Source organism: Ctenocephalides felis, unplaced genomic scaffold, assembly GCF_003426905.1.
Source record: "Ctenocephalides felis isolate EL2017-DRISC unplaced genomic scaffold, ASM342690v1 CF-g0.4_SCAFFOLD_00845, whole genome shotgun sequence".
In the NCBI taxonomy this organism is placed as follows: Eukaryota; Metazoa; Arthropoda; class Insecta; order Siphonaptera; family Pulicidae; genus Ctenocephalides; species Ctenocephalides felis.
In genome coordinates, this window is record NW_020536999.1 from 49,612,330 (window position 1) to 49,626,522 (window position 14,193).

At 29.5% G+C, this 14,193-nt stretch overlaps 3 protein-coding genes and 1 pseudogene across 4 annotated transcripts; all 4 read left to right on the plus strand.

The window, feature by feature from the left end:
• Positions 1-28: 28 nt before the first annotated feature.
• On the plus strand, positions 29-3,924 carry LOC113384932 (cytochrome P450 12b1, mitochondrial-like; the record flags this gene model as incomplete). Its single annotated transcript, XM_026622714.1, is given in 8 exon segments — positions 29-128; positions 314-447; positions 1,391-1,503; positions 1,571-1,687; positions 1,751-2,029; positions 2,921-3,077; positions 3,141-3,386; positions 3,595-3,924. Coding segments are annotated over 8 exon segments (1,476 nt in total), but the record flags the coding sequence as incomplete, so codon positions are not given.
• A 1,894-nt stretch (positions 3,925-5,818) lies between these two features.
• Positions 5,819-8,012, plus strand: LOC113384942 (cytochrome P450 12b1, mitochondrial-like). Its single transcript, XM_026622724.1, has 7 exons — positions 5,819-5,932; positions 6,172-6,284; positions 6,347-6,463; positions 6,566-6,844; positions 6,976-7,132; positions 7,195-7,440; positions 7,683-8,012. The coding sequence occupies exons 1-7, from the start codon at positions 5,819-5,821 to the stop codon at positions 8,010-8,012; spliced, it is 1,356 nt and encodes a 451-aa protein (XP_026478509.1).
• Positions 8,013-9,528: 1,516 nt separating this feature from the next.
• LOC113384951 lies at positions 9,529-10,623 on the plus strand (annotated as a pseudogene). The gene is made up of 4 exons (XR_003367955.1): positions 9,529-9,574; positions 9,678-9,837; positions 9,908-10,295; positions 10,418-10,623. The product of XR_003367955.1 is annotated as a chymotrypsin-1-like (transcript).
• A 1,576-nt stretch (positions 10,624-12,199) lies between these two features.
• LOC113364288 (chymotrypsin-1-like) lies at positions 12,200-14,000 on the plus strand. The gene is made up of 4 exons (XM_026606778.1): positions 12,200-12,267; positions 12,385-12,544; positions 13,270-13,657; positions 13,775-14,000. The coding sequence occupies exons 1-4, from the start codon at positions 12,216-12,218 to the stop codon at positions 13,925-13,927; spliced, it is 753 nt and encodes a 250-aa protein (XP_026462563.1). The 5' UTR covers positions 12,200-12,215; the 3' UTR covers positions 13,928-14,000.
• The last annotated feature ends 193 nt before the right edge of the window (positions 14,001-14,193 follow it).

The window sequence follows — 14,193 nt, forward strand, 5'->3', positions numbered from 1 at the left end:
TGAAATGTTATTATATATTTTAATATAGCGACAAATTGTCTCTGAGGTATCGGCATTATCATATGATAAGATACCTGGACCTTCGGCTTTACCGATCATTGGAACTCTTCATCATTTTCTTCCTGGCGGTAAGTGGTGGAAAATTTAACAAATATTAGGTAGTAATAAGATAATAATAAATTTTTGGTTAATGGCTAAACTGTTTTTCAATTTATCTAGCACATTTTTTTCACTTTTCAACATATATATGTATTCAATATATAAATTAATTTTTTCCTCTATCCTACCCTTGAATTTATTGATGGCGTTTTAGGTAAGTTAAGTGGTTTAAATATGCTTGACTTGGGCCTAAAATTATATGAAGATTATGGTGATATTGTCAAATTAAAAGGAATGCCAGGAAAAGAGGACATGGTCTTTGTGTACGACTTGGACGCCATCGAAAAAGTAAGGCTAAATGTTTTTAGATATAATTGTAAACCAATATTTATTCAAATGTTGACATAACTAATAAGGAAAAAATTCAAGTTGAGGCTGATCTTAGGTGGTTCTGCCTACTAGATCCCTGGAACTGTATAATTTGATTCATTGTATTAAATATCACCAATAAAAAATACTTCGTTCATTTTTGTCATAAGACTATCTTTGAAGTTGATTAATCTATCTATTGTTATATTACATATCTAAATTAATAATATAAATAAATGCAATATCAAATAAAATAACCTCATTATAAAGTTATAATACTATATATATAATTTATGGAACGATTCTCTCGCACAACAGACCAATGTTATGGCAAGGCTAAGTTCTGAAGAACTTTTTATTCTATACCAAATATTGGCAAAAGCCATGTGGATGCTGTGCAGTCAGGCGTTTTTCCAGGTTTTCATATAGAAAACCTAACATGGTCTTTCTGATCCTGCTTCATAACATGCAAGTGACGTTGGAATTTATGTGCAAAACGCCTGAATGCACAGCAGATACATGTCATTTTGACAATATTCAGTATGATTTAGTAGCATAATGTATGGAAGTTGGAGCGTAACATGGCCTTGCTATAACATTTGTCTGTTGTGCGGGAAAATCGGCCCATTGAAGTTACCGAAGCATTTAATTTGTAGATCCTATAAAGCCTTTTCTTGTTGATTATATTTTTAATTATCATTATCAAAGAACCATAAGAATCAAATTATTTGGACACTTGAAGTTTACTACGCATTGAATTCATCCAATGAAATTTTTTGTTCGATTCGGTAACGAATGATTTTATCCACATCAATATCAGAAAGTAATTTCCCTTATAGAATATTACATACATTGAAATTTTAATAGTATAAATTCTAGTATTATGTCCACTAATATAATAATTATATGAAAATTACATCAGGTTTATCGTACCGAAGGAAGTTGGCCAGTTCGTCCAGGTCTTGAAACGCGTGAACACTACATAAAGGAAAAAAGGCCAGAAATTTTTAAATCAGTTTATGGTCTTCTTCACTCGTAAGTAAGCGACCAATATCCATTTAATTTTGTTTTCTACAATGTGTATTCTGTAAATTTTTGGTAGCCATGGAGAAGAATGGCAAAATATCCGGACAAAAGTAAATCAACCGATGATGCAAATTAAAGTTACTCGACAATACGTGGGCTGGATTGAAGAAATAGCTAACGATTTCATTAAAAGGTGTGTGAATTAATAAATATTTGTAAAATGATATATATATATAATATATCTCTAATTTAATAGATTGCAAACATTATTGGATTCAGAAGGCAATGTACCACAAAACTTCCTGACAGAAGTAGATCGATGGTCTTTGGAGTCAATAGCTCGAATAGCAGTGGACACTAGGCTTGGTTGCCTTGATGACAATCTAGCCGAAGATTCTGATGGCATGAAACTAATCAGAACATTACAACGATTCTTTGACTTGGCATATGAGATTGAAATATTGCCATCATTTTGGAGATATATTAATACTCCAAAATATAAAGAAATGATGCAGATTTTTGATTGCTTTACAGAGTATGTAGATATTTGAAATATGGATCAATAAACAATAATTTTTAGTAATAAACAACAAAAAATCAATCAAATTAATTATTATATAAATGTTATAGTAACTTTATTGCAAGGCATATTCAATTTTTGTCTATTCATTAAACATAATTGTGCATAATAAAAACTGTAAAAATATTTTTGTTTAAATAATTAGAAGCAGTCTGAAACTTAGATTGAAACTATTTTTAGAAGATGTCATACTAAGATGAGATTGCTATAAGAAAAATATAATTAATAAAGATGTTAAACTAGAGTGAGTATGGCAGCGTGCTTTAAAGCCAACTAATGTGCATGGCATCGTGCTTTAAGCCTGCTGGACTTACGTCCTGCAATTAAAAATCTTAGTACGGAACCCAATAAAATTTACACAAAATGTGTACACATTATTAATCTCTCAAAAAATATCTGATAATTTAACAAAAATGTTTATGTGTCCAATAAACAAAACATTTTTGACCGACAGATAACATTTTTTTAACTTATTTTATTGAGAGTCCATAACCGCTGGACCTGACTTCCTAAAAATTTAATCAGTTTTCATCTTGTCAATGCAAGTAGAATGTTTTTTAATTGTTAAAATCGGACGCTCCGTAGTCTTGAAAACTGAGTTACCGTTTTTGGCACATTTTGCCCCGTATCTTCGGAACGACTAAATTTGCCTTCGCCAGAAACTAATCAACTCCTTATTAATACGAATCGAATGTTTTTTGAATTATTCAAATCAGTTGATCGGTGTTCCCGAAATCGTCGACAAAAATTTGTATCCTCACACACCCATACACACACACACCTACATCCATTTTTTCTAATTGTAAGGTATGCCAAAATATTCAGAAACCTTTGATTATATTTTAGCATTGCAATCAAACATGTATCGAAAGCCATTAAAAGGTTAGAATCAAATCCAACAACTGATGAAAGCAATTTAAGCGTTTTAGAGAAACTATTAAAAATAGACCCACAAGTTGCTTTAGTCATGGCTTTGGATATGTTTTTTGCTGGTGTTGATACGGTTAGTATAATGCTGTATTATAAAACCGCAAACATTATTATATTTGTCAATGTTATTTTCCAGACTGCTTCAAGCACAATAAGTGCCTTGTATTTCTTAGCAAAAAATCCAGAAAAACAGAATAAACTCAGAAGTGAACTAAGAGCGATATTTCCAAATAATGCTCCTATTACAGCAGAAGGATTAAATAGTTCATCGTATCTTAAGGCTTGCTTCAAGGAAACTCACAGATTGAAACCAGTTGCTGTTGGCAATATGCGTCATGCAGGGACTGATATAGTTCTTGGTGGATATTTTATTCCGAAAGGGGTAAGTTGAAAATTTTGATAGAAACTTGAGAAATATGTCATTTATTTGGTCAATTAACTGGTAACCTCTTGAAAATATAAGACTAAAATTTGATTATTTTAAACGTACTTCTTCATGCTCTGACTTTTTTGCATCTTAAGTTGATCCAACTGAGATTAGTATTGTTATAAAAAATCTTTGACTATAACTTTTTTTATATTTTTTTCAGACCTATGTTATGCTATATCACCATTTGGCAGCCAAAGTCAAAAATCAATTTCCTGATTCTGATAAATATTTGCCAGAGCGCTGGTTGCGTACTGATCCTGGTTCCATTCCTCCGGCTAAAAGTGCCCATAAATTCGCCTACATGCCATTTGGATTTGGGCCCCGTATGTGTGTTGGCAGAAGATTTGCCGAACTAGAAATGGAGGTTCTGGTTACCCGGTTGATAACTAATTATCAAATCGATTGGAATGGTCCAGATATGCAGTATAAAAGTAGTTTGATCTTAGGTCCAACTGGACCAATGAGATTTAGATTGACACCCATAAAATAAATAATCATGTAAATGAGAATAATGTATGTAATAAATTTCAAAACAAAAATGTTTTTGAAGTAAAACTTCTTTAGGCGCGACTAGGGTGTGAATCCGTACAAATGCAACGGAAATGTTCGTCATTCGCTCTCTATTTCGATACGGGTCGATTGTGATTAGCCGCCATGTATGTGAATAGAGATTTGCCGTTGTATGCGTACCGGCATCAACGTTGTATGTGTACCGATATCAACAAGAAAATCGGTATAGATAGATAAACCTTTTAAACTTACATCGTAGTACAAATCTTGATTTAATGAAAAATGCCTGAATCAGAAGAATTTTTTACCCTGTTTTTTGAAAATATTGATTAATAAGATTAATGATTAGTAAGTTTATTGATTAGAAATTATTTCTATATTATTAGTAGTTTCTATAAATCTTTGAAGTAATTAAAATGGACAATATTTATACAAGAAAGATATTACAGCTGTTCAAAGAATGAGATTATATCGCCAGCAAACAAGCAAAAAAATACCATCAGTCAATGAATGTATGTTAATTTATATTACATGAAGTTCTTGAAACACAATTACATGATGAGTGAAGTTGCAAAAACAATATTTGTTTAGGCGTTTTAATAAATAAGTTTTACTTGGTATATTTATAATCATTGATATTCATAACCAACAAAATGCACATACGAATATTCGGTGTAAATATTAGATCGAAACATAAACTGGTTATGTCACACGATGTTTCTTATAATATAAAAAATATTACCTTCAAAGATGACATGTCCGCATTATATGAATGTTAATTTACGATAAGCAATTTATCTCAATTGAGCATATCACGTTTTACGGCATGACAGATGTAGTCATTTCAGTGTTTTATTCGTAGTACATAATTTTTATAATAGTTAATAAGATAACTAATAGTAATGAAAATAGTGATCTTTAAAATATAATAAGATATAATATTAAATATGCATAAAGAAATTCGACTACTAATTACTAAGATAAATCACAGAAAATTTTCGACGGGCTATATAAAGGTAAGCTAAATTTTATTATTGTTGTTTTCTATTTATGTTAATTTATAGTTTCAATTAAGTGTAAAATTTTTAATTTCTTGTATTCTCAAATACATTTATATTTAATGATATATTCTAAAATAGCGACAAATTGTCTCTGAGGTATCGGCATTATCATATGATAAGATACCTGGACCTTCGGCTTTACCGATCATTGGAACACTTCATCATTTTCTTCCTGGCGGCAAGTAGTGATAAATATATTATAATAACAATTTGTAGGCAACAATAAATTTCCAGACTATCTTCAAATTTATTAATTAATAATTATTTAATGTCCCAAACAAGTATAGTTACACTGCATCGTTCCAATTAATAAGCATAATAATCAATATTAATCAATTAAATTTTGAGTCCAATTATAAAAAAATATTTTGAAAGGTATAGTTAATTTGAAAGGTATTTTTGTAAAATTTGATTATTAAATTAACCAAACCAGTTTTTTTTTCTCGTGATTGCAAATTGCAAACTTTCAATATTTTTTAGAACCATTAAGAAAGATTTACTAAGGCACTCAGTTCGATGTAATTTATTGAACTATATAATATTATTGGCAATAAATATATGGTAAATTTTTATGAATTTTACAGAAAATAAAATACTTAGAGTATTGAATTCTAATTTTTAGGCAAAGTTAATATATTATTTTTTTTACCAATATTTTTAAATTTGATTAAGTTTCGACAAATTTTGCAGTAGTACTGAGATTAGAAAAAAAACTTGATTTTACCATTTTTAAGAATTTGTAATATTTTCTTTATTTAATATAATTTAATTTAATTTATTAACGTCGTTTCAGGTAAGTTAAAGGGTTTAAACATGATTGACTTGGGATTAAAGTTATACGAAGAATATGGTGACATTGTCAAATTAAAAGGAATCCTAGGAAAAAGAGATATGGTCTTCTTATATGACTTGGACGACATCGAAAAAGTAAGCCAAAACCTAATTAGTTTGAAAATCTGAAACAATAAATTGGCTGCACTTTATCATTTATTTAATTAAATTAAGCAACAAGCATGTTCTATACCTAAGCAAACCAACTTGAGTATCTTTACTGGAATTAATTCTTTTAAACTAATTTAAATAAGTGAAGTAAAGTAATTTATAGTTTAGAAATAATTTTACATAACATACAAAATCATTTCTTAATTATATTAAAATCATATCAGGTTTATCGCACTGAAGGAACTTGGCCAGTTCGTCCAGGTCTCGAAACACGTGACCATTACATAAAGAAGAAAAGACCGGAAATTTTTAAATCAGTATATGGACTTCTTCACTCGTAAAGTTTGACCATTTAATTTTTCTTTCTATATATATTCTGATTATTATTATTTTTGGTAGCCATGGAGAAGATTGGCAAAATATCCGGACGAAAGTAAATCAACCGATGATGCAAATTAAAGTAACACGACAATACGTCGGCTGGATTGAAGAAATAGCTAATGATTTCATTAAAAGGTGAGAGAATTTATTTAGAGACTGTGAAACTTTAAAAATCGTTTCACAAAAAATTCAAATATATTTTTACTATTTTTACTATATATATTTCTAATTTTGAAGGTTGCAAACTTTACTCGATGCAGAAGGCAATGTACCCCAAAACTTCCTAAGAGAAGTAGATAGGTGGTCTTTGGAGTCAATAGCCCGAATAGCAGTGGACACTAGGCTTGGTTGTCTTGATGACAATCTCACTGAAGATTCAGATGGCATGAGGCTAATCAAATCAATACAACGATATTTTGACTTGGCATACCAGATTGAAATATTGCCATCATTTTGGAGATACATAAACACCCCAAAATATAATGAAATTATGCAAATTTTTGATTGCTTTACAGAGTGAGTATGCTAATGAAATAAAACTAAACAAATGTTACTAATATAAAAATATATGCATATTATCCTATATTCAAAGAGAATATTTTTAATTGTAACAGTAAACTAAATGTAGATTTGATTAATATTTTCAGCATCGCTGTCAAACATATATCACAAGCAATCAAAAGGCTAGAAGCAAATCCAACAACTGATGATAGTAATTTAAGCGTTTTGGAGCATTTATTAAAAATAGATCCGCAAGTTGCCTTTGTTATGGCTTTAGATATGTTTTTTGCTGGTGTTGATACGGTTAGTATAAAATCATACCTCCAAATTTGAAAAATTATAATAATTGCCAATAATTTCTTCAGACTGCTTCAAGCACAATAAGTGCAATGTATTTTTTAGCAAAAAATCCCGATAAACAGAATAAACTGAGAAGTGAATTAAGGGCGATATTTCCAAATAATTCTCCTATTACAGCAGAAGGATTAAATAGTTCATCGTATCTTAAGGCTTGCTTCAAGGAAACTCACAGAATGAAACCAGTTGCTATTGGTAATATGCGCCTTGCAGGAGCTGATATCACTCTTGGGGGATATTTTATTCCGAAAGGGGTAAGTTAAAAAAAAATCCATCGACGTCGTTAATATATTAGTGGTGCCAACAATAGAAAAAAAACGACTTCAAAAAGGTGAATGGAGTAAAAATTTAAAAGTACAGTATTAATATAAAATAATTTCTGTGTTATTTCAAAATATTTCTGAATTTTCCACCTCAAGCAAACTTTTAATAATCCCATATCAAAATATAATATAAAAAGTTTTCGATTATGTATTTTTCTCCATATATTTTTCAGACTTATCTTCGTCTAAGTCATCACGTAGCAGCCAGAGTCAAAAATCAATTTCCTGATCCTGATAAATATATACCAGAGCGCTGGTTACGTACTGGTCCAGGTTCGGTTCCTCCGGCAAAAAGTGCCCATAAATTTGCCTACATGCCATTTGGATTTGGACCTCGTATGTGTGTTGGCAGAAGATTTGCCGAACTAGAAATGGAGGTTCTGGTTACCCGATTGATAACTAATTACCAAATCGATTGGAATGGTCCAGATATGCAGTATAAGAGTAGTTTGATTTTGGGTCCAACTGGACCAATGAGATTCAGATTGACTCCTCTAAATTAATACATCACATGAATATTATATGTAATAATATTGAGAAATAAACTATGTTTATCTGCATTTCTACATATATTTGTTTTGATTACAAAAAGTTCTAATATAATAATTTTAAACATCATTTATAATAATAAATATAAGCATTAAATACTTAAAACGTATTTAATATCTCTAGAGTATATTTTCCACCTCAGTCTTGCCACAAATATTTAATAAATGTATGACACATTTATATTTGATTATGTTATATGATCAATCATTAAGTGTTTACAAAGCAATTAAACTATTCATATTTTTATGATTAGAGGTACCTTGAAAAAATATTAAGTTGAACTGCGTTATTAACAATTGACGTAAAATAAATAATTTCCAATATAATTAACTTCCCGTAGGGTAAGTTATAGTAAGAGTTCACGTTCCAGAGGTTTCTAAACATTTTGGCATACCTCAAAAGTGGATATGTATGTGCACGGATCAATCGATTTGAATGGTTCAAAAAAATATGCGATTGATAGAGAGATGTGCTGATTAGTTTTTGGCAAAGGCAGGTCCAGCCACTTTGAAGATACAGAGCTAAATGTACAAATAATGGCAGTTTTTGAGAGAATTAAGCATTCGATTTGAATGATTAAAAAAACTTTCTGCTTGCGTTGACAAAACAATTGCTCTAAAAAAAATTATTTCATTTTTTTCTTTCAATATCATCAAAAAAGCGCATACCATCCAAATACTCTAATAAAAGACCTGCTAAAACAAGTTTCTATGAGAAGATTAAAAAGAAAGTGGCCGCAAGATTTAATAAATTAACAATCAATATATTTATGTAAAAAAATTCCCCACTAAGCCCTGTATCCGTCAGCAAATAACCTCATTGAAGCCAAGGTTCAGATTGGTTATAAGAAATAAATAAAAAAAAACAATTTTCTTTTTGTTTTCAAAAATAATGTTTTCGAAAATAGTTTAGACTTTAATTTTAATTCTGGCTAAAGTTTGGGAGCACACTTCTATACTTTAAATAAATAATTTTAACTTCGTAATTTGGTCTATATAAATCTTATAAATATTAGACAATGTTACAGTATTTATAATAATCTACATAAAAACTTTTAATATTTCTTGAACATTTCGTTACGGTACCAAAAGTTCCAGCAATTTGCCTTAAGGCAAGTTTATATATTTTCGTAATATTTTTTTCATAGGAAAGCTACAATTTTGAAAATATGTAAGATTAAATCTCTATAATCATAAAAACTATTCATTTTGATTATAATTATTACCTAATTTTTTTGTTAATCATTAAAGATATAAACGATCAAGGGTTAAGAACTCATACTGGTCGATTATATTATACTTAAACTATTGATTCATGATATCAACTGTCATACAATAGTAATTTATATCTGAAAAAATCACATTTGAAGTGGCTATTTTATATAATAGGTATATAAATATTTGACTCAGTTTGACTGGTATTGTTCATTGTTAATTTATGATATCAACGCAATTAATTAAACAAACGGAAATGAAAATTCTTTTGGTAATTGGAGCCCTGATTGGGGTCAGTTTGGGTAAGTTTCAATATCGGTAACTACATTTTCTTAAACTACAATTAATGGTCCTTGAACGCTCATTGAGCCTTTAATTCGTATATTTATAATATATTTATTTCAGGTATTCCATCTGATTTAAATCGTATTGTAAATGGATCTATTGCAAAAGAAGGTTCTGCTCCATACATGGCCTCTCTTAGAGACTCTCGAAAACATCATATGTGTGGAGCTTCAATCTTAGACGAACGCTGGGTTCTTACTGCTGCTCATTGCCTCAATTGGTAAATTTGAAATTATTTCAAAAACGAAACATATAAATGCTCAAAAAACACTAAACCTAGTTATCCCCAGGGGCCTTCTAAGATAAGTCTACATCGGCTCAAACTACCTCTCTCGTGATGGTGAATATTATGGCGTAGAAGAACAAGTCATCCATGACGACTACTTAGGCGAATCTACTGGTCACAGCAATGATATTGCCCTAATCAAAGTCGATAGAGATATCAAATTCAGCAAAACTGTCCAACCTATCAAATTGCACAAAAGTTTAATAAATGGAGGTGAAAAATTGAAAATTACTGGATGGGGATTGACGAATCAAAGTCATAGTGATGAACCAGATGTTCTTCAAGAGTTGCATGTAAAAGCACTTACTGATTCTGAGTGCGAGAAAGCTACAGGTGAAGACCATCCTACACACCTTTGTACCTTCGAAGCACCATCCAAGGGTGTATGCATGGTAAGTTAATCAACAACTACATTCAGAAAATATTCTTCTTGAATACTTTGTTTTTTAAATGAAATCAATGTCTATTTATATTTGGTGCTAAACAATAAATAAACAAATTTTCATATTTTCAGGGAGATTCTGGTGGTCCTTTGATCTACAATGGAGAGCAAGTTGGTGTCACATCTTTAGTCTGGGAAGGTTGTGCTGTGGGCAATCCTGATTTGTTTACCAGAATTTCTCTTTATTTAGATTGGATTGATAAAGTCAAGAAAGAATATTAAATTAACTTTTTAAATTTTATAATTATCTTACAAATACAATTTATTTGTAATCAACCTAACAGTTTATTTTTATTCTCATACTCATTTCGGTGCTTGATTGTACATAATTATAAATTATAATTTACAAATAATTTTATTACACTCGATCTTGATTAGTAAATTGAAAACAAACGTAATTATTTACAGGAAATATCAATTGATGCATTTGTCCTAAAAAAGGAGATCTTTTTATTGAAATGATATAAAACTATATCCTAAAATGATTTATACTAGAAATTGTGAAATGAAATACAACATAATTTTTTTTGTTTAAAACTATTGTTCACTTCTAATTTCTTAGTAAAATTATAATTCATTGCTCAATTAAACAAACATAAATGTAAGTATGAATATTATCTCTTATAACATGATTATTATCTATTATAAATTGCTGATTTATGTAACAATTCACAATTTAAAAGTATTATTTTAATTTTTGATTTTAATAAATTGCATTAAATTTATATAGAAAAAAATCTTCAGAATTTTATACAATAAATTTATTTTTTATTTTTATATAGTCTGTAATGAACCCTTGTAGATAATATGCAAAATCCCAACTCAAATAAAATTAAATATACCGACAGCATTTGTAAAATTCAATAATTAAAAAATTTAAGAAATCACAATGTATATTGTAAAATATTAATTACTATATTCATGAAATTAATTCATGTTGACCACAGAATTAGTGAACTTCAAAAACTTCAACAATAACGGTGATTTTAGAAAAATAACTTGAATTTTAATATTTAATTATTTATTACTAAGAAGTGGTACATAAATAAACAACAATTCAAAAATGATAATATAATGGAAATTTAAATTTACTATTCTGCAACACGATTTTACGAATCTTTATAAATCTTTACAAAACTCTTTGAAATTTATTGTAGTGTTTTAATTTTTAAAAAATGTTCAAATAATATAAAAAAACATCAATTGCGTATATTGATTAACAAATAAGAATATTACAGTAGTACTATATTTAACTTCCCGTAGAGTAAGTTAAAGTAATGGGCCGAAAATCAAAAATGAAAATTTGTGCATATCTTCACGTTTCAGATATTAACGTTTCTGAACATTTTGGCATACATCAGAAAAACGGATATGTGTGTGTATGTTTTGTGTGTCCACATTTGTTCGTTTACGTTTTCGGGCGCACGGATTAACCGATTTGAATGGTTTAAAAAACATTCGATGCCTATTGATCGGGAGATGTGCTGATAAGTTTTTAGCAAAGGCAGGTTCAGCCATTTCAAAGATACAGAGCTAAATGTACAAAAAAATGTTGTTATATTGATATAATGCTAAACTACATTCTGAATATGGTTCTCATTAATTACGCTATATAAAAAGAAATCTAAGAAAATTGAAACTAAATAAAAACTCAACTGATATGATTATCAATATCATAAGACGTTTACTTACTGGAAATTTCTATAATTGAAATCATTATCAAGCACACTTGAATTAACAATTATAATTGAAATAATAGACGATCTGAAGTGAAGTGTTTCACGAAATCTCTATTGAAACCATATAAATATTAGACCCACATAATAAATTTGGTTATTTTCGGTTTTATTGCAGAGCAATAAATAAACAAATGGAGATGAAGATTTTGTTTGTAATTGGGGCTCTGATTGGAGCCAGCGTGGGTTAGTGGTTGCATTTTAACTTGGTTTGGTTAAATATTGTCTGTCCCATAAATTAGTTATTTATTTTATTTTAAAATATATTATTGAATATGTATCATATAGTAATATATTTTTTAGGACTTCCAACTGACTCAAATCGCATTGTTAATGGAATTAATGCCAAAAATGGTTCTGCTCCATATATGGCTTCCCTAAGAGATATTAATGGAAACCATTTCTGTGGAGCATCGATATTGGATGAACGCTGGATTCTTACTGCTGCCCATTGCCTTACTGAGTAAGTACTAATATATCGATTTAAATTGATAATAATAGTCATTAAGGCAAATTGCTGGAACTTTCCGTACCGTAATTAAAATTTGGTACGGAACCCAAAAAAATTTGCACAAAATGTGTACACATTATTAAAATCTATATAAAATATCTGATAATTTGATGTACATATGTCCAATAAACATTTTTGACCGACAAATGACATTTTTCTAACTTATTTTTATTGAGATACCACAACCGCTGGACCTGCCTTCCCAAAAATACAATCAGTTCTTCATCTTGTCAATACAAATAAAATGTTTTTTGAATTATTGAATCGGACGCTCCGTTCCCTTAAAAACTGAGTTACCGTTTTTGGCACATTTACACCTGCCTTCGTCAAAAACTAATCAGCACGTCTTTTTATCAATACGAATCTAATGCTTTTTGAATTATTCAAATCGGTTGATCCGTGTTCCCGAAATCGTGGACAAAAATTTGTATCCGCACACACACATCCATTTTTTCTAAGCTTTGAATTGTAAAGATATATAAAAATTTTCATTTTCGATTTTTTTGCAATTACTATAACTTACCCAACGGGAAATTAAATAACCCTGTTCATAAATATGTTTTTTTTTCATATGCTTCATAAATGTTGTGCCATATATACAAACATTGCATATAGCAAATATACCAACATCTACTTATTTATCTACAATATATTCTTATTTTTTATTTTCTCTTAAGCGGTCATCTAGATACAGTTTACGTTGGTTCAAATCATCTTTCTGGCGACGGAGAGTACTACAATGTAGAAGAAGAAATCATCCATGATAAATATTTTGGTCAAACAACTGGCTTTAAAAACGATATTGCTCTCATCAAAGTTTCTAGTGCTATAAAACTAAGCAAAACTGTTCGTCCTATCAAATTGCACAAAGATTTCATACGCGGAGGTGAAAAATTGAAAATTACTGGATGGGGATTGACCAATCAAACTCATGGTGAAGTTCCTGATGCTCTTCAAGAGTTACAGGTAGAAGCACTTTCTAACTCTAAATGCAAGGCAATTACTGGTGTCCATCTTCCTGCTCACCTCTGCACCTTCAGAGCACCTCAAAAGGGTGTATGCATGGTAAGTTAAATAATGTGTATATTTTTATATATCTTTTAAATTTAACTATCAAACATGATATTAGTCGTAGAAGTTTCACCTAAATAATAATATTATTATAATTTTTATATTTTCTAGGGTGACTCTGGTGGTCCTCTGGTCTATAAAGGCAAGCAAGTTGGTGTCACGTCTTTCGTCTGGGAAGGTTGTGCTTTGGGCAACCCTGATTTCTTTACAAGAGTTTCGCTTTATGTAGAGTGGATCAAAAAAATTCAAAAAGAATATAATTGATATGTTGATTGTCACTAAAATGCATCGATTTGGATAATTTGGTTGTGAATATAATTTTATTTCTAGCATCAAATTTGTTTTAATTATCGAACCTAAGTAATCAAAATTGAAATATAAAGATGATTGAAAGTGATTAATTGTAATAGCTACTAATATATATTATTAATAAGAGCAAAGAGTTAGAAAGATTTAATTATTTAGGAAGAGATTTTTGTATTTTATACAGAGAATATTTGTTTCACAGTAAATAATACGTACAATTTGAA

What these genes read in the sequence shown, in the direction of transcription:
- LOC113364288 (XM_026606778.1), top strand. Translation starts at nt 12,216, where the DNA reads ATGGAGATGAAGATTTTGTTTGTAATTGGGGCTCTGATTGGAGCCAGC. An exon ending in TCTGATTGGAGCCAGCGTGG is followed by an intron (nt 12,268 to 12,384) that starts GTTAGTGGTTGC and finishes TATATTTTTTAG; the next exon opens with GACTTCCAACTGACTCAAAT. An exon ending in CTCAAAAGGGTGTATGCATG is followed by an intron (nt 13,658 to 13,774) that starts GTAAGTTAAATA and finishes TATATTTTCTAG; the next exon opens with GGTGACTCTGGTGGTCCTCT.
- LOC113384942 (XM_026622724.1), top strand. Translation starts at nt 5,819, where the DNA reads ATGATTGACTTGGGATTAAAGTTATACGAAGAATATGGTGACATTGTC. An exon ending in ACTTGGACGACATCGAAAAA is followed by an intron (nt 5,933 to 6,171) that starts GTAAGCCAAAAC and finishes AAATCATATCAG; the next exon opens with GTTTATCGCACTGAAGGAAC. An exon ending in GCTAATGATTTCATTAAAAG is followed by an intron (nt 6,464 to 6,565) that starts GTGAGAGAATTT and finishes CTAATTTTGAAG; the next exon opens with GTTGCAAACTTTACTCGATG.